Source organism: Onychostruthus taczanowskii, unplaced genomic scaffold (genome assembly GCF_017590055.1).
Source record: "Onychostruthus taczanowskii isolate IOZ18803 unplaced genomic scaffold, ASM1759005v1 scaffold11, whole genome shotgun sequence".
Lineage (NCBI taxonomy): Eukaryota > Metazoa > Chordata > Aves > Passeriformes > Passeridae > Onychostruthus > Onychostruthus taczanowskii.
In genome coordinates, this window is record NW_024497629.1 from 7,961,523 (window position 1) to 7,987,920 (window position 26,398).

Consider the following 26,398-nt stretch of genomic DNA (forward strand, 5'->3'; position numbering starts at 1 on the left):
GGATGGGGTATCCACAAATTTTCATGGCAACCTGTTCCAGTTCCTCAACACCTTCACAGTGAAGAATTTCTTGCCAAAAGTCCAAGCTTTCAGTTCAAAACCATTGCTCCTTGTCCTGTCCCTACATGCCTCTGTGAAAAGTTCCTCTCCTTAGCTACTAGAAGGTGTTACAAAGTCTCCCTTTTTCAATGTTCTGTAGAGCCATCCAAAACAACAGCAACCTTATTATCTACATTATTCACTGTTTTCCACTATGCAGTAAAATACACTTGGAATATGGACAGACACTAGGACATTTTAGCTACAGTTATTTATGTTACCTAATTAAATTATAAAATTTATAAGCCATCTTTTTAGGGCCTAAGAATTTCAATTTTTTATCCATCCTTAGGGTATAACCTATAATTTGACAGTCCAATTTTCAAGCTCAAAGGATTAAAAAATTGCCTACTGGGTTTCTCAGCAACTTCTAAATCTCCCACTGAAAAGTCTGTAGGATTTGCAGTATGTTCCATACTTAGAGGTCATTGAAACGTGGGTAATCAGTAGTCTGAGCACTTCAGAAAATCTCAGTAGGCAGTAATGCTCCTACTGCTGCTTTAAGCCTAAAATATCTAGATTTAAGGAAGCTTTGTCACTTCATGTCTTACTTACCCTCTGCAATATAAACACTTTAACCTCCAAGACACCTATTGTTTACCTAGAAAAATCTCCAATCTTTGTTCAGCCCAAGCTCACTTACTCAGACACCCTGTGAGAAGAGAGGTATTGCTCAAGCTTGGGTAGAACCTCCATTTTGCAGTAAGAAAACAGATTTGGGGTGGAGGAAAACATGGTCTTCTCCATAATTTTCCCTGAAAATACAGTTGCCTTGTACACACAGCTGAGTGGGGAAGAGCCCGAGCTGTTACTCAGCACCGTGATTTCTGTTCTCACAATGAAACACAATGAGACACAATGAAAGCACCAGAAAGGCAGCATTCACACACATGGGCATGTTAAAGCAGCAGAGCTCTGCTCTGTGAAGGCTCTTGCTGCAACTGCTGCCCAATGGTCTGGGTTTGCCTTGGGCTGAACTATGTCTTGCAATTCCTGTGTCCTTAAGTTATGCACTGACTCAGCCCAGCTGAAATTGCCTTGCCTTGCACAGATTGCTGAGATACTGCAGATCAAACCAGAGCCACCCATCCTGTCAACAGTACACAAGAAGGAAGGGAAACTTCAAGTATTTAGATCAGCATCTCTGATTCACATCCCATAGATGCTGAATATCTGTATCACTGTCCTATATACTCTTTAACAGCTATGATTGCACTAATCTAATGACAAAGAACAAGGAACTTGATATACTCTTTTAACAGCTATGATTGCACTAATCTAATGACAAAGAACAAGGAACTTGGCCTGTAGCTGGCAGTTCTGCAATAACAGATCACAACGATCTTTGCAGTGTTTTCCACTGGAAGCAAAGAGATCCCTGAAAAAGCAGCAATATGACCTGAAAAAAAGCCCTGTCTTGTGTGACAAAAAGTGCCTGTGATAAAAGATGACCAGAAGGAAAGAGGCCTACATCATGCACATGTCACAGCAATGACTGAGAGTCTCTGAAGCGCCTCTTAGGTGGCCATAATAGCATTCCTTACTTCACACAGAGGGAAAAAAATTGCTGAAAGACCCACCAAGCATTTCTTGTTTCAACAGCTGCAAACACAGAGCCTCACTTAAACAAGTTGCCATAGCACTTTCAATGTCCACCTAGACTGTAAGACAGCTGAACTCCAGAAAAAAGTTCATTAAGCCACCCAGAGCACATCACTGCTCCATCACAACCTGTGATCCTGCCCTTCCTTGCCATGATAACATGCAGTTTTGAATATCCCAGGATCTCATTTTGACTTGGTGCTGCAACATGGTCAGGTTAAAGAAGGCAGAGCTGGGAAAAAAAAGCTGGGAAAACCTCAAGATTGTCAGTTTTGATACGGCTTTAGACACCTAGTATAGCAACTGTGTTGATATAAGCAAGGAGTAATTTAGCCTGATGTATTACTCAAAGCTTTCCCAGCATTAATGGAGAATTGTAGAGGTCATTTTCTACTACTTTAAATTTTTTTATGTTGCTGTGACCTATCTCCACTGACTTAATGGAGTAAAAGAGCTTGACTGCAGAATCTTGAGACTTCTTGAATTCAAGATAACACAGAAAGTGTCTGTATTCACTTTTAGCTCTGTGGAAAAGAGGATTCATACACTACTGCAAATGCCTGGAGAGAAAAGTTTTCTTTTGGCATGGGGCTCCTCCCATTACAAGGTTTGCATTTTTTACTGCTCACTTAATCTCTAAGATTTTTGTTTTGCTTTTAGCAATCTATGCACAAGCAAACAACTCAGGAAAACCATGGGATAAAAATATCATTAAAATACACACTGGTTGTAAAAAGCTTTGTGGAAATGTCAGTCTTCAGAGGAATTAATTCACTAGCTAAGTTCTTCCTTTTTGGGGGTTTTTATCACCTTAATGAACTACATTTTTAACCCAGGCTTTCATTGACATAATTTTGTATCAGCCACCCTCTTTCAATGGATGGTTCATCAAGGTAACTTGCTGCTACTCAATGCACACAAAGAAGCAAGCAGAGAAAGTGGTTTCCAATGTCACTTCCAAAGTGTCTGGGTTAGCAATAAGTATAGCTATAAATGCAACAGCAGTTCACATAGTCTTAATGTGGTAAAAATGTAATAAAGTGTTACAAGGATTAAGAAGCAGTCTAGAAAACAGGGAGGACAACTGTTCTACCTGTCTGGAAGAGAAAAGTGAGAAGATTGTTGAGGACAAGAGTTAGACAGGCCTCCACCTGCTGGAACAGTGAGGAGAATCGTTGGCCCTGTACAATCTATAGCCTTACTGGGCAGCAGAGCATGTGGGGAGAAAGAAAGACAAGGTGTCATTATATTCACAAGTGCTGATGAACATAAACTCTTTGTGTATTAGTTACACAAACACTGACTTTACACTGAGAGTTTTCAAAATCCAGGATACTGCAATCAAGAAACAAACAGAACACACAGTTCCAAAAGCCATGGAAAGGGCAGGGTATTGACAAAGGTTATCAGCAGCCTGGTGAAGCCAATCACATTAAGCTTTACAGGCACTGGACAATGCTTCTTCCAGAATGCAATTCAAAACAGTTCAATTTAGCCATTGCCCTGAAATAATCTCCTCACACTCCCTTCCTCTGCCCCTCAACTACCGAGGCAGGATATTGAGGTAAGACTTGTTAGGACAAGGTCTTGTGAATATTGCTGCACTCCAGCAGTCTGCATGGGGGATGTGGAGCACACGGGCATGGGGCACACACACAGACCTACCTGGAATTATATAGCAATGCATTGAAGAAAGAATTGTCCCTTTTTAACAGACACAAAAAGGGAGATCCAAACTGCTCTGTTTTGACATGAAAGGAATACACATGCATACAAATACACATACAGGATAAAGTATGCAAACTACTGTATGTGCTCTTTTCACACAGTAAATATGTATCTATATTAAAAGTGACATGAAAAGCTCATATTCATTAAAAAAGAATCTTATTTTAACACATTAACTCCAATCTGGGAAATTTTAAAAAGGATTACACTCAAAATACTGAAGACTTATAAACCTACATTCACTGAAGCCCTTACAGGGTGTGTGCTGTGTGCAAATATTCAGATTTCACAAAACATTCCTCCTCTCTACAGTATTTATATCCAAACAGTGACATTAACAGATAAAAATATTCTTCAGAATTTATGGACCTGCATTTTTATGTATGCATTTGCTGCACCAAGGACAAAGCCAATCTGATGCTCTGGTACACTATCTTACTGAAAATATAAAAGTATTCATCTAATAATAGTCACTGACCATGTTTGGTATCAAAATCTTTAGTGAGACTTCATAAAGTACTCGCATAGAAGACATTAATGGAAAAATTAAAATAAGGGTACTATCTAGAACTGTACTATCAGAAAATATACCTTTGAAGAGGTGACCATTCTCCATCTGAATGAAGGTAAGGTGCAGACTGAGAAAGCACGGAAACTGCAGGAGCCTTCATGTCAGATACATCATCAACAAACACATCTGGAACAGGGATCCTAAATAGGGGGAAAGAAGTGACATTTAAAAACATTTGGCTACTGAATTTTCATATACCTCAGCTACAAACCCTATTGCAGAGAAGAACTAATATAACCTGAACTAAAAGGAGATAAAGAAATGTTATGTGATTCAAACCGTCTAGTTCACAACACCACAGAAGATTCTTATTTTTTAATGTCATTTTCATTACTTTAATTACTAACATTCCCAATAGCTTTCTAACCTAAAGCTTTATTTTTAAAGTAACACATTCATCAGCCATATGTTCTGACTTAGAAATTACTGCTAGAAGGCATGGACTGGAACATTAACCCAGGTTTTCATTACATATCTCAATTCCACTATGATACCTTGAATTGTCCAATGGCTCTTTTTCTTCCTCTGAGCTAATCTCTATGGGAAACATGTCTTCATCTTCTGATGTGTCTCCATGTGTGTCTTCTCTTTTTAAGCTGTCTATTTTATGAGTTGACTTCCTCCTCTTCTTCCTCCTTTTTTTCACAGAGCTACAGACTGGAGATGTTTCAGTAGAAGGCTGGGATCCATGAGCCTGGGGTGGGACTGGTGAGGATGCACTGGTGTCCAGGTTTCGTATCCTGTCTATGGAATTCCTCTTCAGCTGGGATTCCATTAAAGCAGTCCCCTCAGACAGAATGGGAGATGTAGAGAGATGATAAGGAATCACCTCCTGAAAAAGAAAAAATTCAAACCATAAAACACATTAGCTCATACAACTGGCATGTTAGTTATACAACTGGCAACCTATGCACAAATTACCAAAATCCAAGTTATTTACTCCTCAGAAAAATAACAAGGATTAGACACTGGATGCTCATTATGCTCCTATGGTATATGGAATTTTTTTCCACAGCTGCATCTTCTTAGACCAACCAGGGACAACACTCTTAATACAGCATCCTCTGAGCATCTAATATTGGCCAGGTTACAGCATACATTTCTGTCCACCTCATGTAAGACACAGAGCAGAAACAAAATCTTAGTTTAGAACCTGAACATTTTGTAAAATACAATTCCCCTTCACAACACAGATGACAGACAGTAGTCAGATAGGTCAATGGTTTATAATTAGGTCACACAAACACCCTACTATTCAATCATATATATACATCTCTAGACATTCATGGAAGTCATTTCCAGCAGTTTTCAGTCACCAAATAACTGTTACCACACAAAAAATTTAAAAATAAAGGTACAGAGATGCACATTCACAAAACTCTCACCTGAAACTGGTAATATCATACTCAGCACAGGAATTTGAACACTCATCCTACTCCAGACAGTGAAAAAATTTATTGTGGTTATATGAAGAGAAATGCCTGCAAAAGTTTTTTTTTTTATATTATATTACATGTGGACTACTCAAAGTTACTAAGTGACCATAATTTATTTCGACCAGTATTTAACCACAGCTCAAAAGCAGACATTCTTATTTAAATACAGTCCCACATGAATAATAGTTGTGAGATCACATTTATGAGGAGCGCCAGAATTAATGTGTACACAATTGTTTACAGAGCATGTGCACTTTTACTGGCAGTCTGGTGCATATGTTCAAATTAAAGATTTCTACAAAAAACAGGGCCCTGGACATCAACCTCTGATACACACCATTGAAGCACGTGAACTCTGTAGTTGCCATTTCTGATCACACACACTGGCATGCAAATTATTTACTTCTCACTTATATTATTATCTTCAACTTTTTCAAATCTCAGCAATTAAAAAAACTCCTAAAGTAACACCATAGCATTAAATTTTCATAGCAGAAAATTGTCCAGAAACTTTCAAAACTATAAAATGGATAGAAGATATTTTTCAACAAAATTCCTAAACTCAAAACTGACTCTGAAGAGCCAGCATCAGATTTTTAATGAACTAAAAGTTGTTTTTACTCTTACCTGATCATTATCCGTCTCCTGCACAAAAAAGGCCTCCCCATTGTCTCCCAGTTTCATGTGCAAATCCACAGCCTCTCCATTAATTTCTATGTCAACCTAGAAGGAAATAAATATATTTCTATATGAAAAAAAAGTTAGTCCTGCTGCTGGCACTGGGCAAATGCTTCTAAGGGAATTGTAGGAAACATTACAATAAACAGGAAATACTGCCCTAGTCTTTTTCTTTCAGTACCTCTTCACAAAGCAATCAATTACAAAAATGTTTTTCTAACTTGTTCAGCTGATTGATACCTTGCTCATTGATACCTTGCTCATCTACTCAGAAAGGCTTATAGTCTACATAAAGTTCTGAATATTTTTAAATGCTGAATGCTTCACTTGCCACACAAATCTATTCGCTCTTTTAATTCATAGCCTATTTTTTAATTGTGCTAGAAGTACATCCAAATGCAAATTCTTAATATGTTGTCGTTCAAATTCATTAAAGAGACTTCTCTTTAAACTATGAGAAACACAAATGAGAAAAATAATTTTACATTCAATTCCTGTGACGATTCCTTCCACACATTTATCATATCACTGTACAGCCCTAACTATCTCCATTTCTTCTCAGGAAGATCTCTCTCTTTTTGACTATAACCATGCTTGCCACCAACTCCATTTTCACTGTAAATTTTCTGGAGACTTGCACAAGTCTACAAGTCTATTTCAGGACACTGTACATCACTGGTACATTAGTATCTCTCAACATTTACTGATTCTAAATATTGGAATTATGTCCATGCTGACATCAGGATCTTTCTGCTGAAAATTCTAGCTACATTAAAACCTAGACTCTATTGAGTGAAAAATTACTTTCTAAAATGATCTGTTACGCTGGTAACTTCACATCTGATACACTACCACGTCACTCAGCCTAGTTACATTTATTTCAAGATCCTCCCTGTTTTTTTCTAGCTTCAATTAACCTCAAGGTTCTCTTATCTGAAAATATTACTTCACTAATATCTCCCTTTTTGGAACTATCATTGAACATGTCATTGAACATTGAACAAAGAAAGGGGTTTTAGTAAGTTACTAATGAAATCTAGTATGGCTTCCAATCAGCACATTTGAAATTTTGATTCATTGAACATAAATATGATAAATTTCATAGTTTTGTTTTTTATTATAGACAATGTCTTACAAATTATGCTCTGACCTGCAAGAATCATTAACAACCATTTTAACTGAAACTTGTCTTAATTCAGGCTCTTTATAAAGGGTGCCTAAAGAAAACCTCAACTAGCAGACTGAAGAACATTCAGTAACATGCTATTACAGTTAACTGTAACAGAACATTCAGTGTCCATGCTATTACAGTTAACTCACAGACAGGACATATAAAAATTGTCACATTTTCTTACCACTTTCTCCCTGGAACGCAGCACTCCCATTTTCCCGAAGCGAACGTGGAAAGGGGAACACTGAAGATTTCCATCTGGCTGACGTACAACAATTATGTCTATACATCCTGACAGCGTGGCTGGGTTTAGACCCTTATAGAGCTCCTTCACAGTTACAAACACCTGCCCTGCTAACTGTCCAACGTAATTCATGGTTTGGACCTGAAAGGCAAAAGGTGGAACAAATTGGATTTTGATCCCTGCTTTGTATTTTGGAGACATTTGAGAGATGGAGAATCCTGCAGTGGGGTACCCTCCAGTTTCACAAATTAACAATTTTGCACAAAACCAGGATTTCCCACCCAATTTATTTACAGCATGTTTGTAGAGAGCTACTGAAACACAAAAGGAACCTCGTAAGTCAGAAAATTGTAACAACTTTCAAAAGTCCATTAACATCAGTTGAATTCAAAACCACTGTCAAACTTTTGAGACTTGAAGCTCAAATGTCTCCCAATTATCTCTAAGGAGAAAAACATTACTTCCAGAATAACATCTCCTCCTAACATTTATTGTGCCCTCAACGCCAGAAATACTTTTTTTGTGTATTCCACAGGCTTTTAAACAAAGGGCAAGTGAATAGCTTTGAGCATATCTAATTTTACACCACACTAAAGGCAAAGTCTATTTTCCCATCTTAAAGTAATTTCTCCCATTAAAAGGTTATTATAATGCATTCAGATATTAGTTATGCATTAAGGTTGAACATTGTTTCCTAATGCAACATTACCGTTCTTGTTTCAAACAGCCTTTTCAAACAGTATCTGCAGTGTTATTAAAAATTGCACTTACATTGAAGGTTGAAGTGCTTTGCTTTATTTCCCCTGCTCCTACATTTATTTAGTATTTAGCATTTAGTTTGCTGCTTCCACATTATTAATACATGTCCTGTTCAAAATATTCAGTCCCCCAGAAATGACTAACATGCATATTTAGACATGCTTAAAAGAAAGTCTTTCAATAGTTCTCAAAATATGAGTGAATTTAAGCAGATACCTTCCTGAATAGTACAGGTTTTAAAGACTTCCAATGTCTATTGTTTTCACTACTTTTCCAGCACCTCTTGCAGATTCCAAGATACTGGTTTAATCAAAGTCCTTGTGCACGCAGGATAGATCATAAGACTCACGCACAAGTTCTTTGCTAGGCTGTATTACAGCACCTGGACATCAATAAAAGTAACAGCTGCAGGGTAGGCAATGCTGACACTCCCATTGATAGTGATGAGAACAGAACTGAGCTCAGAGCGAGACAGTCACTGCACAGCAGCAGCATCTGTTACAATAGAGACTTTCAGCTGTGTTCTTTCATAAACAACAAAAAAGATGTATGAGATGCTGTAAAATGGCTCCAAATTTTAACTGTGATTTACAGTTATGAACAAAAGACTATTTAAAGAATACCATGAAAGCACTAGAGTAAAAAAAATCAGAAATTTAGGAAATGCTACAATTAAGGCAGTTTAGAACATGTTCTAATTAACTAATGTTCACCTGTATTTTTTTTCAAAAGTCCCTCTACATTGTGTGGACTGAGGCTTTGCTTTCTTCTCTGTTTCTGCTGCAATACATGGGTCAGGACACAAACTGTGCTGTGAAGGAAGAATTATTTATGGTAGTCATCACTACATTGTCCCTGAAAAGCAATCATGGTTTCTCCATCTGACAGCTGGGGAGTGGAACCACAAAAAGTTTAAAACTAAAACTAGGCACTAACTTAACAAAACATTCTGTTTGATTTTCTAAGTATTCAGTGTACAAGATGCTGTCATGGTTTAACCCCAGCCACCAAGAAAGCCCTGCACAGTCAGTCACAACCAATTCCCCATCCTAAGCAAGATGGGTGAGGGAACCAGAAAAGCAAAAGGGATAAACTTCATGGGCTAAAAAAATGACAGTTTAATGAAACAGAAAGGGAAGAAAGTAATAATAGTTATAATAATAAATTATAATAAAAAGAACAAAATAATTTCAACATACAAAACAAGTGATGTCCAATGCGATTGCTCACCACCCACTGACCAGCTCCCAGCCATCCCACAAGCAGCAGCCCATGGCCAGTTTCCTCCCCCAGTTTATATTCTGGGCATGATGGCCTACAGTAAGGAATCTCACTTTGGCCAGCTGGGATTAGCTGCCCTGCCTGTGTCCCCTCACAATTTCTCAGGCTGGCTCCTCCAGCCCTGTCACTGGCAAGGCATAAGCTACCAAAAATCCTTGACATAATGTAAGCACTGCTCAGCAACACCTAAACCAGCAGTGTGTTACCAACATTATCTCATCCTAAATCCCAAACACAGCACTATACCAGCTACTAGGAGAAAACCTCTATCGCAGCCAAAACCAGGACAGATGTTTACTAATGGAAGAATAATCCCTAAATAGTGTTTGGAGAAGTGAGGGCTGTTTCTGCACAGCCTCAGTTCAGGCATCCAGAAAGTGCCACCTACTGAGAAACCAATACACAAAAACTTCATGGCAATTATATTCCTTTCTCCAGCACTGAACTGGCATCAGCACTTCTGGTGTCCTATTATACACTAGAAACATCACCTTCCTGAATGCAAATCTAGTGGCAAGCTGTTTCACAGGGAACAGCACTTGAAACTCATGCCACACCCTACCCTGTGTCACACAACAGCAGGTTGGAACAGACCTCTAAAAGTCACCCGGTCCAAACACCTGCCCAAGGCTGCCCACAACCTTGGTCCTGCAGAGTTCTCAGTGTCTTCAGGATGGAGATTTCTCAGCCTTTCTACTTTGCTGATCCTATGCATCCCTGTCCTCACAGAGGAAATTTTCTCCATGATACCTGAGCTTCCCTTGTTGCAGTTTGTGCCACTGCCTCTTGTCCTACCACTGTGCACTTCTTATATCCCAACTGTTTCCTCCATAACCCCCAAAAAGTAACTATTCTGAAGAACAAATAAAACTAGTTTTCTTGGCCTCTGCTTCCAAGTCATAAGGTCTTAACCCCCTAATTATCTTGGGGGCCACCATCTAAACTCTTTAAAAAGTTGGCATGACACAGGCACAAATCTAAGTTCAGAAGTCAGCCTCCAGGGTGACAGATATAAGCAAACTTTTAAAATTACCCCTTTGCTGTGGAAAAATACTTCAGTTTTTACTGGCAATTTTTCCAACCTAAAGCACAAAAACCCCCACATTTCTTATTGAGCTAAATTAAATGCAAATACAGCTACAGTTGGGGTCAAAATTACAAAATTACAGTTAATGATTGGTCTGCTGAAGTAACAAAACTTCTAGGTGCAAAACATCCATGACTTCCTCAGTGGAGAAGGAACTGCTGGGACAGTCTATAAACCCTCAGTGTTTGGGAGAGTTCTGGGCAGACAATCCAAACATGAGGACTCTCACATCCTCTTTACAAGTTGCACCAGCTGGGCTCCTAAAATCCTAAACAGAGAATTTTGCAACTATTCTTGCTCACGACATGTCTTACCTACTCTGCCTGCCCTGTCATTGGACACAAAGATTATTTTTATACCCACAAATTAGAAAAGTTGGATACCATCCATAAGCTCTGAGGCCAAACAGCTCAGCACAGCTTGCTTCCATACAGTGGAAATCTCTTATCCCTTAAAAAGTGCCACATTCAAACTGTGAGCTGGTAGTGGACACTCCTCTCAAGCTGGGCTGAACCAGCAATGTACAACAAAGTCTTTGTGGAATTCAAAGACAGACTGGGAGACAGATCACACAAACCCCACTTCCTCAATAAACTTAAAAAAAACGGGTTTATTATTAAAATGCAGGGAAAAAAAGATGCTGTTGTTAAAATGGGGAAGAGTTCAGAAATTAAATTCTGATGGTTTAGGCCCTCTACCCCACCTTTTATACATGTCAACCAAAGCTGAGATTGTTTGGATCTGAGGTTTTTAAGTCTGCTCTCTGAATCTACAGCTGATCCATGCCATGTCAGCACTCCAGGAAACCAACACTCCTCAAACCCCAGAGGGACTGGATGTGGTTTTGGAGCAACACTTCACTCTGGCTGCTCCAAGAAGTCTTTCACTTACTGACCAGGCAGCAGCAACTTCAGCAGTAAACACAAGTTTACATCATGGGTTACACCCCCAGTGCCTGCCTGGTCATTATACTCAGTTTAGTAAAACTCCTATTCTCATACCATGCTAGTGGACACAGCACAGAAAATTTTTTCGAGCTGGGAAAATTCAGAATCCTTTGATCTAAGCTTGCAAGTGAGAACAGTCTGTACTGCTTCTGTCAGGATTCTCAAATAGTCTGAGCTTTGTTCTTTGCCAGAAGACATTTCCCAGCTCTACATTTTGCATCTATTATAAAATTAAAGGTATATTCTAGTATAATTTTAAATGTAAATCTAACTAGCATCACCTTCCAGAAAGCCTAGAAAATTTCCAACTCTTTTGATTGTTAAAGACAGCAGCCATTTTTCAGAATTTATCATCATGTAGAAAAGTAAGTAAAAATAAATAGCTGGTGATCTCCCTTCTTATCAACTGATTTATTTACTTAGGAAAGACTGACCTAATAAAATAAATAATTCTTTAAAGTCCAATTCTGCTGGATGCCACAGTAAGATCAAACACACTGTCATCTAGATAATCCACTTCTTTCATACAGGTACACCAAACTATGTTCCAATTCCACTGGAAAAGCCAGTTATTGTACCCCTTGTGGCATCGTTTTGGTTGTTTGTTTTTCTGGGGATTTTTCCACAGCTCAGCTCTTCCCCTTACCATTTCATCTTTCTTTACTGCAATTTTCAAAATAAAACACTGAAAATCATAGGAACTAAATGCCTTTTTTCCTTTTGCAATACCTGGTATCTCATCAGGTTCCGCATTAATGAATAATAGATTAGATATCCACACATATCTAAATTACTAAGGGATGCAAGTGCTATTCAACATGCTCTAAAAACTGACAGTTGATTTAGGTGGCATGCTGTATTGGTAGTTAAAAAGTAAAACACACTTCCTCTGGAAGATATGAAATTTCCAATGCAGAACATTTTGAAAACAGGACAAATGTTTGCTGGGACTGGTTTAAGAATAGGCAACCGCAACCTTTGGGAAAGACATTGTTGCTCTGCCTGTGCCCAAGGCAATAAATCAAACCCATATCCCATCACAGACCTGACCATTACAGTCTGGACATCTCTACTGAATCTATTTAAATTTCAAAATCTGCTTCTGGTACATTTAGAAATCTGCTTCTTTGAGGCACAGGCCAATAAGCACTCTCCCAGCAATTCCAAGGCACAGCTAAGGAGCTAAGATGGGCTGGGCACTATTCCCATGACTGCTTAAAAGAAGTAGTCACCTTCTTTTAAAGCTTTACAGAGCTTTGTAGAATAGATGGCTCTAGCTGGTCTGGTCACCAAGAATGAGCTTTGGCAACAGTTAGGTCTCTTTCAGCCCCTTCTTTAAGGCTTTATGGTTATGATTGTGGACTGGCTGTGTAGGCCAGGAGAGGAAGATTTGCAGCAATGGTAAACATAGCACAAACAAAAAACCCCACAAAAATACAGAAAAATATTTCAGTTACACTTTTAATACCTGATATGATGATGAGACCCTGGTTCATGGCTGAAGTGATGGGCATAAGGAAAACAAATCAATTTTCCTCCCAAGAACTTCCAAACATGTGAAATGGTGAAGGGAAGATAAAAATTCATGGGCCAGTGTTCAGTTAAAATACATCACTGCAGCTCTGCTGCTGACACTGAAACTATGACAATTTTACAAACCTGGTCTATCTCCCCTGACCTGTCCTTTGTTTCTGTTTTGAAGATGTAAAGCTTGAGAGAACGGACAATATTTGGGAATCAGACTGTGGCCCCTTCAAGAAAATTATTCACGTACAAAAAATAGTAAGTAAATCATAATACTTCAAAGTCAGTGCTTATGAACACTCTTTCACTGCATATCAAGTATTTCTATTCTTAACACTGAAACAATTCAGTTTTGTCTGCAGTACTGAACACTTAATCCCTCTACTGCAACTAACAGAATTTTACTATTGACATATTCTTTACCATGAAAGACAGTTTCAGAGGTTATGTTCTAAAAAAAGATTCATGATAAAAAGGTAAGGGAGATAATAAAATATTTCAGACGATTCACAAGATTCAGATTCAGAAGATTCTCTAGATTAGTATTTCCAAAATTAAGCTTAGCCCTTCATGTCTGTGCAACAACCACAGTAATGCTGACTTCTTAGCTATAAAAGTTCTTAATAACTATCATTCTATCATCTTTAAAATATGTACTTTTGTTTATTAGTAAGCTGTCAACACAGCTTAATGTAAAGTCATTAATGCTGTTTGATCATCACATTCAAATCCCTTAGTATTTTAAGCCATTTCAGGTAGGAAACTGAAAATCATTAAAAACTCTCAAAAGTCTTTTTCTTAAGTATTTGTGACTTCCTACATCAAATCAACCTAAAGTCACTGCCATGAATTCCCACCCCACCTTCCTGAGCAAGTGCCCAGGCAGAACCCCAAAGTTGTGCATTTTCCAGAGTAAAATCAGAGCCTGGATTTACTTTCTCTAGAGGAGCTATGAAGACGTTGCATGGGACTTTGGGAGACTTCAGTTTAGAGCACCACTTTCCTACAAGTTCCCCACACAACTTTGGGCAAGTTACTGAGGCTTTTATCTCAGAGGGTGCAGCTCCCACTGGCTGCAAGCAGGGTCTACCACTGTGGCTACATCCCAACTGCAGCAGGCCAAGCTCACCTTAGTGAGACATAGACAAACACTCTCCTTGCATATTCTTTTTTCCTGGGAAAGGAAACCTGGACACATGACCTGAAAGGGAGCCATAAGCAGCCATGACTCCAATTTGGACAAGCTGCCGAGGGAGAACTCCAGAGCACTCTGCTGAGCAGTGTGACTTTGGTTGTTCTGTAAACAAGAGGGTAAACTCTGTCCAAGTCCAGTTATACTCACATTTATTCCAGACTTCCCCATAGTCACAGCTGCATGGGACAGACCACATTCCTGCAGGTGATCTGACAGAACATCTGCTCAGTTGGGAGACAAGCGCAGCTCACTTGTATGTCCCACATCAGAAAGCAAAATTCAGCCTCTGGCTGTCTCTACATCAGAGTAAAGAGCATTGTGCTTCCTGCCAGTCAACCTCCAGAAATATTTCAGGGTTGGGATTATTCTGGGCTTAACTCTATTAGGAACTATTTGACTTCTATTCCAAGTTACCCAAGGCCAGTGCCAAAAATTGTGACTTCTTACAACAGCCAGATAGTCAAATGGATCAAATGTCAAACTTATCTTCCAAGCTGCCTGTCCCTCCAAGAACCCACACTCACTCACAGTCATAGACTTTGAATACAACATGACTGTTCCTCCGGTTCTGGTATTGCCTGTATTTCAAATATTAAAACTTTACTCAGTGCAATACTTCATTAAGTCCCTGTAAAGGAGAGAATATTTTCTTGAGAGTATCTAAAATCAAAAATTCAAACTGAAGACTCAAAACTTGCCTGCAGTGAATCCCCATGTTCAAACAAAGTTAAAAAAAACTGGCCCAAAGTCCCACAGTCAGGGTATCAAACTAGTACCCAAGAGTCCAGGAAAATTATTTCAAGGCCAGCTGAAGGGTACAAGCACAGTCCCAACACCAACCACCCACCTGCAGATTCCACACTCTCCAAGGCCCTTCTGTCAGCACTGAAAAGTAACACCACTAAAGCCAGAAAAAACGATTTCTAGCTAGATCAATGGGATGATCTGACTCGCCACATACCCATACAATTGCAACTACCAAACAAAGAGGGAAACTGAGAGTCAGCAGTGCACAGTACAAGGCACCTCTTGAAATTCCAGGCAGTCCTGAAATCCTATCTCAAGATTTGTCTACTCCTTTCAAAGAGATCTCTTGGGTGACCTTCCACATTTCCCTTGGTCTGAACTGTACCTTAACTTCCCAACTGCACAGTGCTTCACTCCTCATGGAGATGCTTTGAGGGAATGTACAGAAGGACTGAACCCCTTTGGATTGACCCTGCAATAAAGGAATTCAAACTTTACAACAAATTGAAAAGCACAAAGTGATGCCTGAAACCAAGAACCTTTGACGTAGCTGACAATATATGGTAAGTCATGTATTGTGCTGTCCTGTGCTACTGTTCTGATATCTGTGAGGGAACATAAATCAGAGTGGAAAAACAGCAGTTGTTCTACTCTATCCAGACACTTCACACGACTTGGAATGCTTTCTCTCAACAGGACTGGAAAACAAATTTGTTCATTAGACTCTGTATTTCCTGAATTTTTAGAGTTTAAAGTAAGCTTTTCCTGTATTTCAACTGGTTTTGATGACTGCTGTGTGTATATATGTTCACAGATAAACAAATCCATACATCTGCACATGTTCAGGTATGGAAAACGGTCAAGGACTAAAACTTGCCCAACTCCCTTACTAACAGGTCCCACTACATCAGGCAAGCTAATATTATCAGGTAGTCTGTATGTGTGTTAGTGAGCTGGACCTATAAGAAGAGCAGAAATCATCTAAAACCATCAAAGGCTATTTCCACGATATTCATGTTGAGCATTTTCCATCTGATTGCCTTCACTGTCTACCCAGTTTTTCTCCAGTTCTCCTCATGGAAGCAGGCTCATTTTACTGTAACAGGAATTCATCTATCTAACTTCCAACAGTGCACTGATGACAACAAAACCTCATGTGTGCACACTAAGCATTTACCAGTGTTTGCTTCCTGAGACAGCAGGGGCAGGGGCACAGATAAAGCTATCCAGAAAATAAACAATTTCTAAACACCCTCCAGACTAGGAGACAAATTAGTGGTTAAAAGATCTATCAAGGCTTATGACTTTGCACGTGAAAAGAAAAATTATCTTCTAGATGGTCTGCAACATCAAGGTTGGGATACTACTTCTATGCAATTCCTCTATTTGACAGGGACAACAATAATGCTGTGTTTTGTCTCCTCCCCACAAGACATATTTGCTTTTAGTTTTGCTTCTTGAATGTAGAGGAGATAGTCTAATCAACAGAAAAACAGTAAGTGTTGGGGGGATAACATAAAAGAAATACAAAATATCTGAAAGTTTAGTTTCCCTTGTAGCCATTGCATTGCTGCTAGCCAGGCTCTGCTATGTCATTAAATCCCTCTGTCCTGTTACTGCTGTCGTTATTCAGGCTTAGGGAAAGTATTAGTGAAACAGGGACGTAATGCAGCGATTTGCATCAGCAGCTGCCAAGCAAAGAGAAGCAAAATTCCTAAAGCCGAAGGGGAAGCAGCAGCACATAGGACACTGGCCACCACCAGCTCACAGAGCTCGGCGGCGGACGGACCCAAAACCGAGATCCCCACGAAGAGTGCGTCCCTCTGAGGGGACACCTGGAAAGCATCACATTTTCCCTCTAATCCCGTGCACAAAGCAGCGTCCAGCACGATGCGCCCAGCAAGCTGTGACTGCCCAGAGCCAGGCGGCTCCGCAAGGAAAGGCGGGCAGGAGATGCGGGCAGCCGCCCGGAGCCCCGCCAGGATGCCCAGGCCGGACGGACCCGCTGCCTTCAGCGGCTCCTGGCCTCGCCTTCCCTGCCCGCCGGCAGCCGGAGGAGGAAGGGCCTCCCTCCTCCCGCAGAGGCCGCCAGAGCCCCGGCACCCACCTCTGCCTCGGGCCGGCTCCCGCAGCTCCGCTCGCCGCCGCCTCTGTGCGCGCCGCGGCCGCGGGACGCGGCGGGGCCGGAGCTGCCGCAGCCGCCGCGGGCCGGGGCGGGGCCGTGGCGCGCTCGTGTGGGGTGATCCCGCGGCCGAGGCGCGGCGTGTGGGGTGATCCTGCGGCCGCCGGCGGGTCAGGTTCCTAGCTGGGAAAAACGGAGAATGGGAAAAGGAATCGCTCGGCCCAGGCTGAGCAAAGGCAGGTCCCCGATAGGCGTCGCTTGGGCTGACAGAGCCTAGCATTCATCGCCGTCGGGAGCGCGTCTGTCAGCGTCAGACGCTTTGTCGCTTTAAATAAATGCGATGAAATAAAGCTTTTCCACCTTATAGTGGTTTCCTTGTATGTAAACCATATTGTAACCTCTCTTTGCGCTGACCACCTTACACAGCTAAAAAGGGAAGTGGCTGTCCATGTTAAAAAAAAAAAAAACTGATGAAGGAATGTTCCAGGCCTTTTTGAAGTCTTGTGTACAGAACTCAGGAGAGGGTTGTGCTATGTGCAAAACAAATAAACAGGAACCAGAGTAACACGGAGGAATAAAAGACGACAAAGTTTACACCAAAAAATAAAAAAAAAAAAATCAAAAGGTAATTATTGAAGCACTCTGTTAGTTTTAGGCCTGAAAAAAAGTTTTTGAGAGGTGGATTTCCAGCACCTCCATGTTGTAGTCCTCAAAATGTACATGCAGCTGAAAAGGTACATGAAGCTTGGGAAGAGTAATTAGTAATTAGAGTAATTAAGCCTTCCATTTCTGTTAAATTTCTGGTTACATTCCAAAACAATCTTAGTGGAATCTTCTCTAGGTTATCACCAGGTTGTAATTCTTCAAATTGTTTTTCTGCAACACATCTTCCTATAGCTCTCTTATTTCTCTCTCCATGTTGGCCGGTGTTTGTACAGCTCACAGCTAAAACAGAGCCACTGGGTGATAGGACCCGGTGCGAACTCACAGACTCCAGTCCCAGCCTCTTGTTCTCTCCTCCATTCCTGGTTAAACAGCTTCACTAATGAGTACACTTCAGTTTAGAACAGAAAAGTCAGTGAAGACAGTTTCTGCCCAGGCATGACAAGGAAAGGTGTATACTTAGTGCCAAAGAGAAAGTAATACACAACTGCAGTTTCATTTCCCAGGCATTTCATATCTAATCTCCTGCCAGTGGGCAGTCAGTAGGCAATGAGAAATGTTGGTAAATAATCCCATGCCTGTTAATAAAAGAAGCTTTATCTGTGTTGACTGTGGATCCTACCAGTGCTCTGCCCACTACATCTCTGCAGAATACAATCCCGTATTGTGTTCCCTCTGAGAGAGTGGAAATCTCCAGCCGTCACGATCTGTGTTAGGTGGGAGGACTCCTCTAACATATTGGTCCACTATGGTCTTCTACTACTATGCTAAAGTCAAAACATGATCATAACATACTGAATCAAAAACAGTCTTTCCACAGTCTCAACAACACCCACCTTTCCATGCTTCTTTCAGAAATCCAGAAGCTAGGTTCTCATTTTTGGAAGTACTATATTGTGTTTAGCTTATCATGTCCAACCATCTGCTGCTTGATGTAAAATAGCCCACAGAATAATGCTCTACATTTTAAATTATTTGATGTGCAAGGTCATGTTTTCTCTTCCTACAGAGCGGAATAAATACAGCCACAATACACATAAGATGCTGTGGGAAGTGCCAAATGCTTGCACAGCAACAGTGAGCTTCCCTTAACAACAGGGCGCCATCCTTCTGTGCTTTCTCACTCTATTCTTATTCTTGGTGTGACCAGTGTGCAGTGTGGTGTTCCTCAGATTACTTCCCTGGAACAACCTCTGCCACCTCATTCTGAAACCCTTACTTGTGCTGCGCTTCAGCTCATAACTGCTCTCAATTAGTTCTATCTAGAGGACCAAGCACTAGTACATAAGCAGTACTTTGATATTGTCCAAGCCTTAGAGTGGTCGTGGCTGTGGATTTGACTCAGCCCAGTGCAGAGTTTGGAGGATAGTACAGTCAGGGATGGTTCCTAAAAAATAATCTGGAGTTACCCACAGACTAGCTGGCAGAGGGAGTACAGCCCTAACAAGAGCAAAGTCCCTGACTGTGTCATTTACAAAACACACTCAGGAATGATGAAGTTCTGAAGTATTATTGTTTTCTTCCTGAAAGGTTTCACCTTTGACAGGTTTCTTTCTGGAGGCATTTTGTTGGTCAACAGATGTTTGTTTACCAAGGTTTGATCTACAACTGTCCACAAAATTTTTAAGGACCTGCTCATGGACATTTGTCTTTCCATTCCTTTGATGGTCAATGTACATCAATTCATTATTGCTTAACGCTGATTCTTGTTTCAAAGACCTTATAAGTTACGTACTCACTCTGTGTTTGTATAGTTCTGGCACAGTGGAGTTCTAGCCTGTGATCTGGGCTCATAGCTACTAAAAAATACAGTTACGAAGAAAGTTGAGTTGTGTAGTCTTTTGTAAATTAATAAAACTGGGTTTTAAAAGAGTTGAAAAGCACAGAAGAGTTTAATAAAATCTAAGAACAGATTCCTAGAAAAAATTATGTAAGTCCATGCAAGGGGGGAAAAAAGCCTTCAGTTCTATCTTAGGACGCTCGATTTTACTAGCAAAGATGTTGCCAGTGAGCAAAATTCAAACCACTGTGCATCATCAGTCTGGCTTTTCCCCCACTAAAACTAGGGTTGATGTTCAGGCACACAGAACCTGGGTTATGAATGACTGCAATTGTTAATGAATGCCCAATATGCAGGTAAAAATTATTCAGTAAATAGAAAAGATGAGCTTTTAGCTTTTAATTTATAATTAACTTATAAGCAAAGATGGCTCTGGAGTCATGCTGACATTCTTTATATAAGTAATAAACTCAGAGTAGTTCACACAGTGTAAATTAAGAGTTGATCTAGTTTTATTCTAGTCTAAACATCAAAAAGCAGTTTGACTGACTCTGTAATTACCTGATTAAACATCTCACCATCCTAACAAAGGAGTTTCTCTCCTAACATAAGTAGATATTTTTATACAGTACCTACAGCTGCCTCTGATAAGCTACTGAATTCTCTGTCTGGTTCACTTTTTTCTTCCCCCTTTCTTTTTCTCTTCCTTTTTCCTTCAAGTACAATTATCTAGTACTTAATTTCATCCTTCATTTGAAGGCACAGTAGTGCAGGGTGTTGCAGCTTGTAAATACTGGCATTTAATCTGCATTTAAGTGCCTGATTGAAGACCATTTTTTAAAAGTATATGTAGATGTTATTTAGTTGCAGAGATTTCTAAAACATTCCCTCCGCCCCCACCCTTTGACTTTAACCTGTTGCCAATTTTGACTGTGCTGCTGTTTTTTCCTTGTATCTGCCCCCCTGAGGTCCTTGCAGTTTGACAGCTTTAACTTTGGGATTTTGCCTTCTGTATCATCACAGTTCCTGAGTATTGTAATCATTTGCTGACAGTTGCACATGCCAACAAATACACTTCTGACATAATTTCTTATCTTTCTTCTTTGACCTCTGTGTTAAGAGGTGAGATGATGACACCATCCTCAGGAGGACTGTGATGTCATCAGAAGTAGAATAAAGTTTCAGTCAGTTATGAGGTACGGCAGTGACCAGTGAAAAGCAAAACTAAGACGATTATTTTGTCAAATGATCAAATGTGGCATTGCAATTTTCCAGGAAGTGTTGCAGCTGCAATTAGAGGCAGGGCAGGAAGCATTGATCATGTACCAAAATGCTCATCTGTAATCATAACATCTCTCATGCCATCAACGTGTGCATTGCATAACCAAACTTGATTTTGAACCAAAAATCATTTTGGACTTGGTTTTGTGACAGATACACCCTTTCCTCCCCCTCACTGAAAAAAAAAAGGGGGGGAAGGGGATCTCTAGCAAATGAACCACTAGACAAGTCTTTTTTTGCTTTGCAGAATATAACAAGAACCTTCACCTTGATGATGAAGGTTCTCAGAAGAGCCTTTCTTTTTCCTCTAGATCCACATCCAACCATGCAAATCCATGAGAACCCCCATGTTTCCTTTATATCCTAGCAGCTCTTTCCCCAGTCAAAAGTCATTTCTCTGCTACAAAATACTTGGCTACTAAGAAACAGAGACTTCTTTTGACTCCTATGATCCAAAGATCATCAAAGCAGAAGAGTGTACGAGTATTTAAACTAGGATACAAGAGAGGCTAAATATATTAACCTTGCTGGAGCTACACTTGTACCAGTCCAATCTCATCAGAAAGCAATTTAGCTCCAAATCTGTAAATAGCCACAGTTGAGCTCTCTAAATATAATCTTAAAAAGCTTAGAAAAGCTTGAGCCCTGATAAAGCAAAGCAATTGCAGTGTGAGGCTAAGGATATAACAGTGAAGTCATTAACATGTTCTTTCTTCAACCAAGACCACAATTCCTGCATATGCTTGTTCAAACACAGACCTGTATCCTGCTCAGGTAAAATACATACTGGTGTCTAAGTGCACATACATACAAGAAATGAGTGCTCATAACAGAGCTTGTCCATCCTGTCATGGACAAAATGCTTTCCAGTCCAAAATGTAGCTTTTCATCACTCCAATATATCTGTGCATGACCAGCAAAGCTTCTGCCCAGAATACTGTTTTCAAAGCACAGCAAACCAAAATCATTGGTATTATTTGTTCAGAACAAAATAGTACAAAACACGCTTTGAGAACTTCAAACAAAGCTGGTCTGTTTCCCAGGGTATAATCTTTTCTTCACAGTACCTGCAATGCTTGGAAACTAAAATGGCAATCTTAATCCCAAAGAAGAGAAAGATATTTGGAAACCAACTCCTTCTCTTGAGAAATTTGTTGGTTTTCTCTCAGCCTCATGTCTGAAATTTCAAGATCAGAGTGCCTACTACTATCAAATTGCAAAGATGTAACACCTGCACTTATGGTAATAAGAGGATTAATAGATATTGTGTGTAAAGCTTTTTCTTCTGGTGGGCTAAGTGCTAATAAAGGTCAGCTTGAAGTTCATTCTATAACTCCACAGAGAGAGTGAAGTATCTAAAATGTGTTTTATAATACTAGTAGCAATCTTTGGTGCTTCTCTCTCTGAGAAAAAAATTCTTCACTTCTGTGCAGACCAGGGTAGCGGGGGGCTGTGCTGTGTGTGGCTCCTGGTGAATGCAGGGGCACTCTGTCCCTGGCTTGGCATTACAAGAAGCAGGTTTGTTTGGCTTTGAAATGAGATAATTCTGTACACTCACAGGTACCGTAATTAGTTCTGTCTGTCATATAAACTGGATAAGAAAGGTTTACTCTCCCCTCAAGAAAGAGGCAGATGGAGGATTGAGAGGCAGACTGTGGCTATTTTCTCCTTCACCAATGAACTGATGGGAGAGGCTTCTGCTGGTATACTGCCCAAAAGTTCACATCTGCATACCTTCATCCAAAGTAAAGAAAGGTTTATTACTTTTGCTGTAAAAAAAAAAAAAGTGAGATAATGCAACCTCGTACTACTTAGTGTTTTTCTCTCTTACTAATTGTCAGTTTTCTTGAATATTTGAAGTGACAGAATATAACCAGGTTACAGCAGTTTTTTGTTTGTTTGTTGGGTTTTTTTAAACTGTGTGTAACATTTGAAAAGGTACTTTTCCCAGTTCAGCCTCTGCAGCAGGTGTGGGTCCTGTGCCTCCACCTGAAGGACTCCTGCTCTCCTTTCTCAGGGCCTTCCGTAACAGTGAGCCACGAGGGAACTCTGGCCCTAAGATCTTTCCACTCTGTCCTCTCATTCCTTCTTCTGTGCCAAACTTGAATACATCTCAATCTGGCAGCACGGATTTCAGATCTCTCTGATCTTTAACCTCAAGGCTCTTTATCAGGTAAATTGTAGGGGAGAGGTGAGATACTGGATTGGAATAATCTGTTTTAGAAGTGTTTTCCTTTTAATTCAATTATTGGGGATTTTAGTGATTACAGTTTGAGCCACTGTGCTTGTTTTGAATTAAAAGTACAATCATCCATTGAGTTCTTACGATAAATTTTTATCAGGCAAAATTTGAGCAAAATGGAACAATGACAATGTTTAAAAACATATTTTCCTTAAGCAAAATAATCTTTTCAGTCTTGGTTGCTGTCAAAGCTGACAATCTATTGTTGTCAGCTCTTTTGTTCTTAAAAATATATTGTTATAGATAAAGTTAATAATCAAAATTGTGTGAAAATCCTAGGAACAAGCTGAGACACAGAATTAAATCCTGCACATCACAAGACAATAAATTCTCTTTAATTATTTGCATCAAGCCTGGGTAATTAATCAATAAATACTGCATTCTTTCTCTTATCTAAGCACTTCATTTTCCTGATTTAGGCTGAGAACTTGTATAAAACTAACTGCAACCTGTAAGTCAGCCGTGTTAAAGCAGGAGCATTGTAATTTATTTCTGATTTTTAGTTTGCAAAATAATGAAAATGTACTTTACATCAGTTTCATGTTCTAATTTCTATGAGTGGAAGAAGTGTCCTGGGTAATTCAGTAAGTCCTTCCCTCAAAATACTCACAGTGTCAAAATGAGTGTAGACTCTCCAGAAGTGTTATAGCACTAAAATCCCTGAACATAGTAGTGAATGTTATTTTAGAACTATAATTAAATAACATTTCATCTCCATCAGTCTAAAAATAATTACTTGGAAAATTAAATTTAGATTTGCTGTGACAAAGGGTATATTAACCAATGGAGGAACTATAGTCTGTGGTGTGAAATAAAGTTTTTTCTCTGATTTCTGCCATTATGTTGAAAGCTGAGCAAAAATTAAAATACTCTAATGAAAACTTCAGTATAAAAGAATCTTGAAGTCTAAAATGCACAACAGTTTTTGCAAGTGAAACACACCTATCTTAAAGGGGTGTTTAATATGTCTATGCAATCTGGTCGCAAAGTATGATGTGTTTGAATGGCTCTCAGGAGGCAATGATCCATCAGAAGGAAATGCAATTCAGTATTGAACTGAGACAGTTGAAACCATTTTAGTTTGTCCAGTATTAAGATACTATAAATAAATGTATTATCAAGCCTGCCTGCTCTACATGTAGCTCTTTAGGTCCAGCCCTTACATAAATGGGTCAATTCTGTCTCCGTGTATTTCTCTTCACTGTTTGCAAAAAAGCTTACCACCACTTGCACATACGTGCAAGAATTGTTTAAAAACATTATGTTTCAGAGTTGTTTTGAGAAAATAGGTGTGCTCAGGAATTAACACACTGTGAAAATAATTTATCCTTGTTCCATAAATACAGTAGAAGTGTGCGTTAAAACAAGCACTTTGTGTAAATCTATGGAAATAATATACTTTGGTGAAATTAGGGAAATCCATTTCATTATGTCCAGCACGTCCTGGAACAGAAAGCCTTTGTCCTGGTGGCCTGTATGCTTTCCGTATTCCATTATGCAAATGTGAGAATTCATCATGTACTTTGCCTCATTCCTGCTACCCTCATTTCATATCTACTTCAGACAAATCTACATACCATGCAGAGTCTCTCAAAGCCAGCAGCTTCTGCCCACAAAAAAAAAAAAAAAAACATCAGCTTGTTTCATTACTCACACATCAGCCACATTGTGTTGGTCGTATCATGCACAAAGAGAATTCCCATCCCAGTGAGTTCAGAGTCTGAAAGTATCAGGCCTGGTGCTCAGTTCAGACAGAGCAATATAATCCCCTTCAAGCCAGTGAACTCTGTATTACACAAGCAAAGGGTTTGCTCATTGTTCCAAACAGTTGAAGATTTTAAAAAAAAAAAAAAAAAAAAAAAAAGCAAGAGTAGGAACAGGAAAGCAGTGTTTTATATCAAGCTCTGCCGTAGTACAAGAAGAGACAAAGGACTGGTCAGAAAACAAAGAAAATAATCCTATTTAATAAAATAAAAAACAAAGTCATACCCACAGGTAGGTCAGAGTCATGTCAAGGTACATGTCTGCTTCTGATGTGAACTCTTCAGACACCGTTTTCCCCATTCCAGCCCCCACACTGCAATTTGGGCACTAACAAAAAAGCCTCGCTGTGAAGTCATCCCAGTGATATCAGACGTCACTCCCCTGCAGCCCTGGATGATAGCCCAGTTCATTCACCCTGCATGTTTTTCATGTTGCTTGCGTGGGATCATGCTTATTGCTTATCTACCTTGTCTAGGTCAGTTGTTATTTGTTCTGTGTAATTCTGCTTCCTGTGGCAGATTCAGCCTGGTATGTTTTTCTCACTTTTTGTTTCATACTGCCAACTTCTCTCTGCAGATATTGGCACAGCTTAGTGCAAACACCTCTTTTATTTGCACAGTGTCTAAGATTTTTTTATCATTAGTGGTTAGCCAGTTTCCCCTCAATCTTCTTTCTGTAGAGTAGACTTTAAATGCAGCACATCCACATTACAAAATTCTTCCTCCTCTTCTTCATGTATTTATGTACTAGATTATGAGAAATTTAGGACAAAAACCATAGTACTGGTACATTTTTAAAAATTCAAAATTTTGCCCAAATAACCCATAACCTGATCCTTCTTAAAATATAATCTTACTACAAGTATATGTTATCCTCCATTCTTTCGAAGTTGCATCACAAGTTCACATGGCATGTTTTGGTTAACCAGCAGATATTCTTGTAAATTTCAGACCTGAATGCAGACCTGAATGTTCCCAAAGTTTGGAATGAAAAGATCACATTTGTAGTATCACTTTACATGTGTTTAATTTTCACATTTTATGCTGTCCTTTGCTAATTGGAGTTCCATCTCTCTTTATTTTACTGGCATTTTGAATTCCCAGATACCTTTCTGTCTGCAAAGCACAGCTACTGAATTGCATGTCCAAACCCAACTCCTGCCAACAGCAACTAACCCCATCCTAATTTCAGACTGCCTGCTTGGCTTAACTAGCTGTCCATGGAGGTTAGATCCTCAATTTGTTGAAGCTGACATACCTTCCTACATCTGCCAGACCCAACTGAGAGGCTGCCAGGCTCTGCCAACCAGTTCCCACACCAACAAGCTACAAGCAGGTCTCCACAGGCTCCTGGATCAGGAAGATTCCTCTGGAAAGCATAAAGAATATCCTACACTGCTCTGTGTAGGTTGTCTGGAGCCCCCAGGTGAGATTTACGTGAGATGGCAGTGCAGCTGTGCTAACATCACACTAATACC

The 26,398-nt window shown here is 39.7% G+C and overlaps 1 protein-coding gene across 6 annotated transcripts in view; it reads right to left on the reverse strand.

The window, feature by feature from the left end:
* LPIN1 (lipin 1) overlaps positions 1 to 26,398 on the reverse strand; it is a 79,477-nt gene that overhangs the window by 31,394 nt on the left and 21,685 nt on the right. For 3 of the 6 annotated variants that reach the window (XM_041421925.1, XM_041421916.1, XM_041421938.1), the window contains 4 exons: positions 7,470 to 7,670; positions 6,064 to 6,159; positions 4,495 to 4,832; positions 4,021 to 4,140 (listed from right to left, as the gene is read on the reverse strand). In XM_041421925.1, the coding sequence (XP_041277859.1) occupies positions 4,021 to 4,140; positions 4,495 to 4,832; positions 6,064 to 6,159; positions 7,470 to 7,670 (755 nt within the window). Of the gene's footprint in view, positions 1 to 4,020; positions 4,141 to 4,494; positions 4,833 to 6,063; positions 6,160 to 7,469; positions 7,671 to 9,001; positions 9,106 to 17,176; positions 17,259 to 25,146; positions 25,168 to 26,398 lie in introns of those variants that run through there. The other 3 variants (XM_041421935.1, XM_041421943.1, XM_041421952.1) reach the window with 3 other exon arrangements.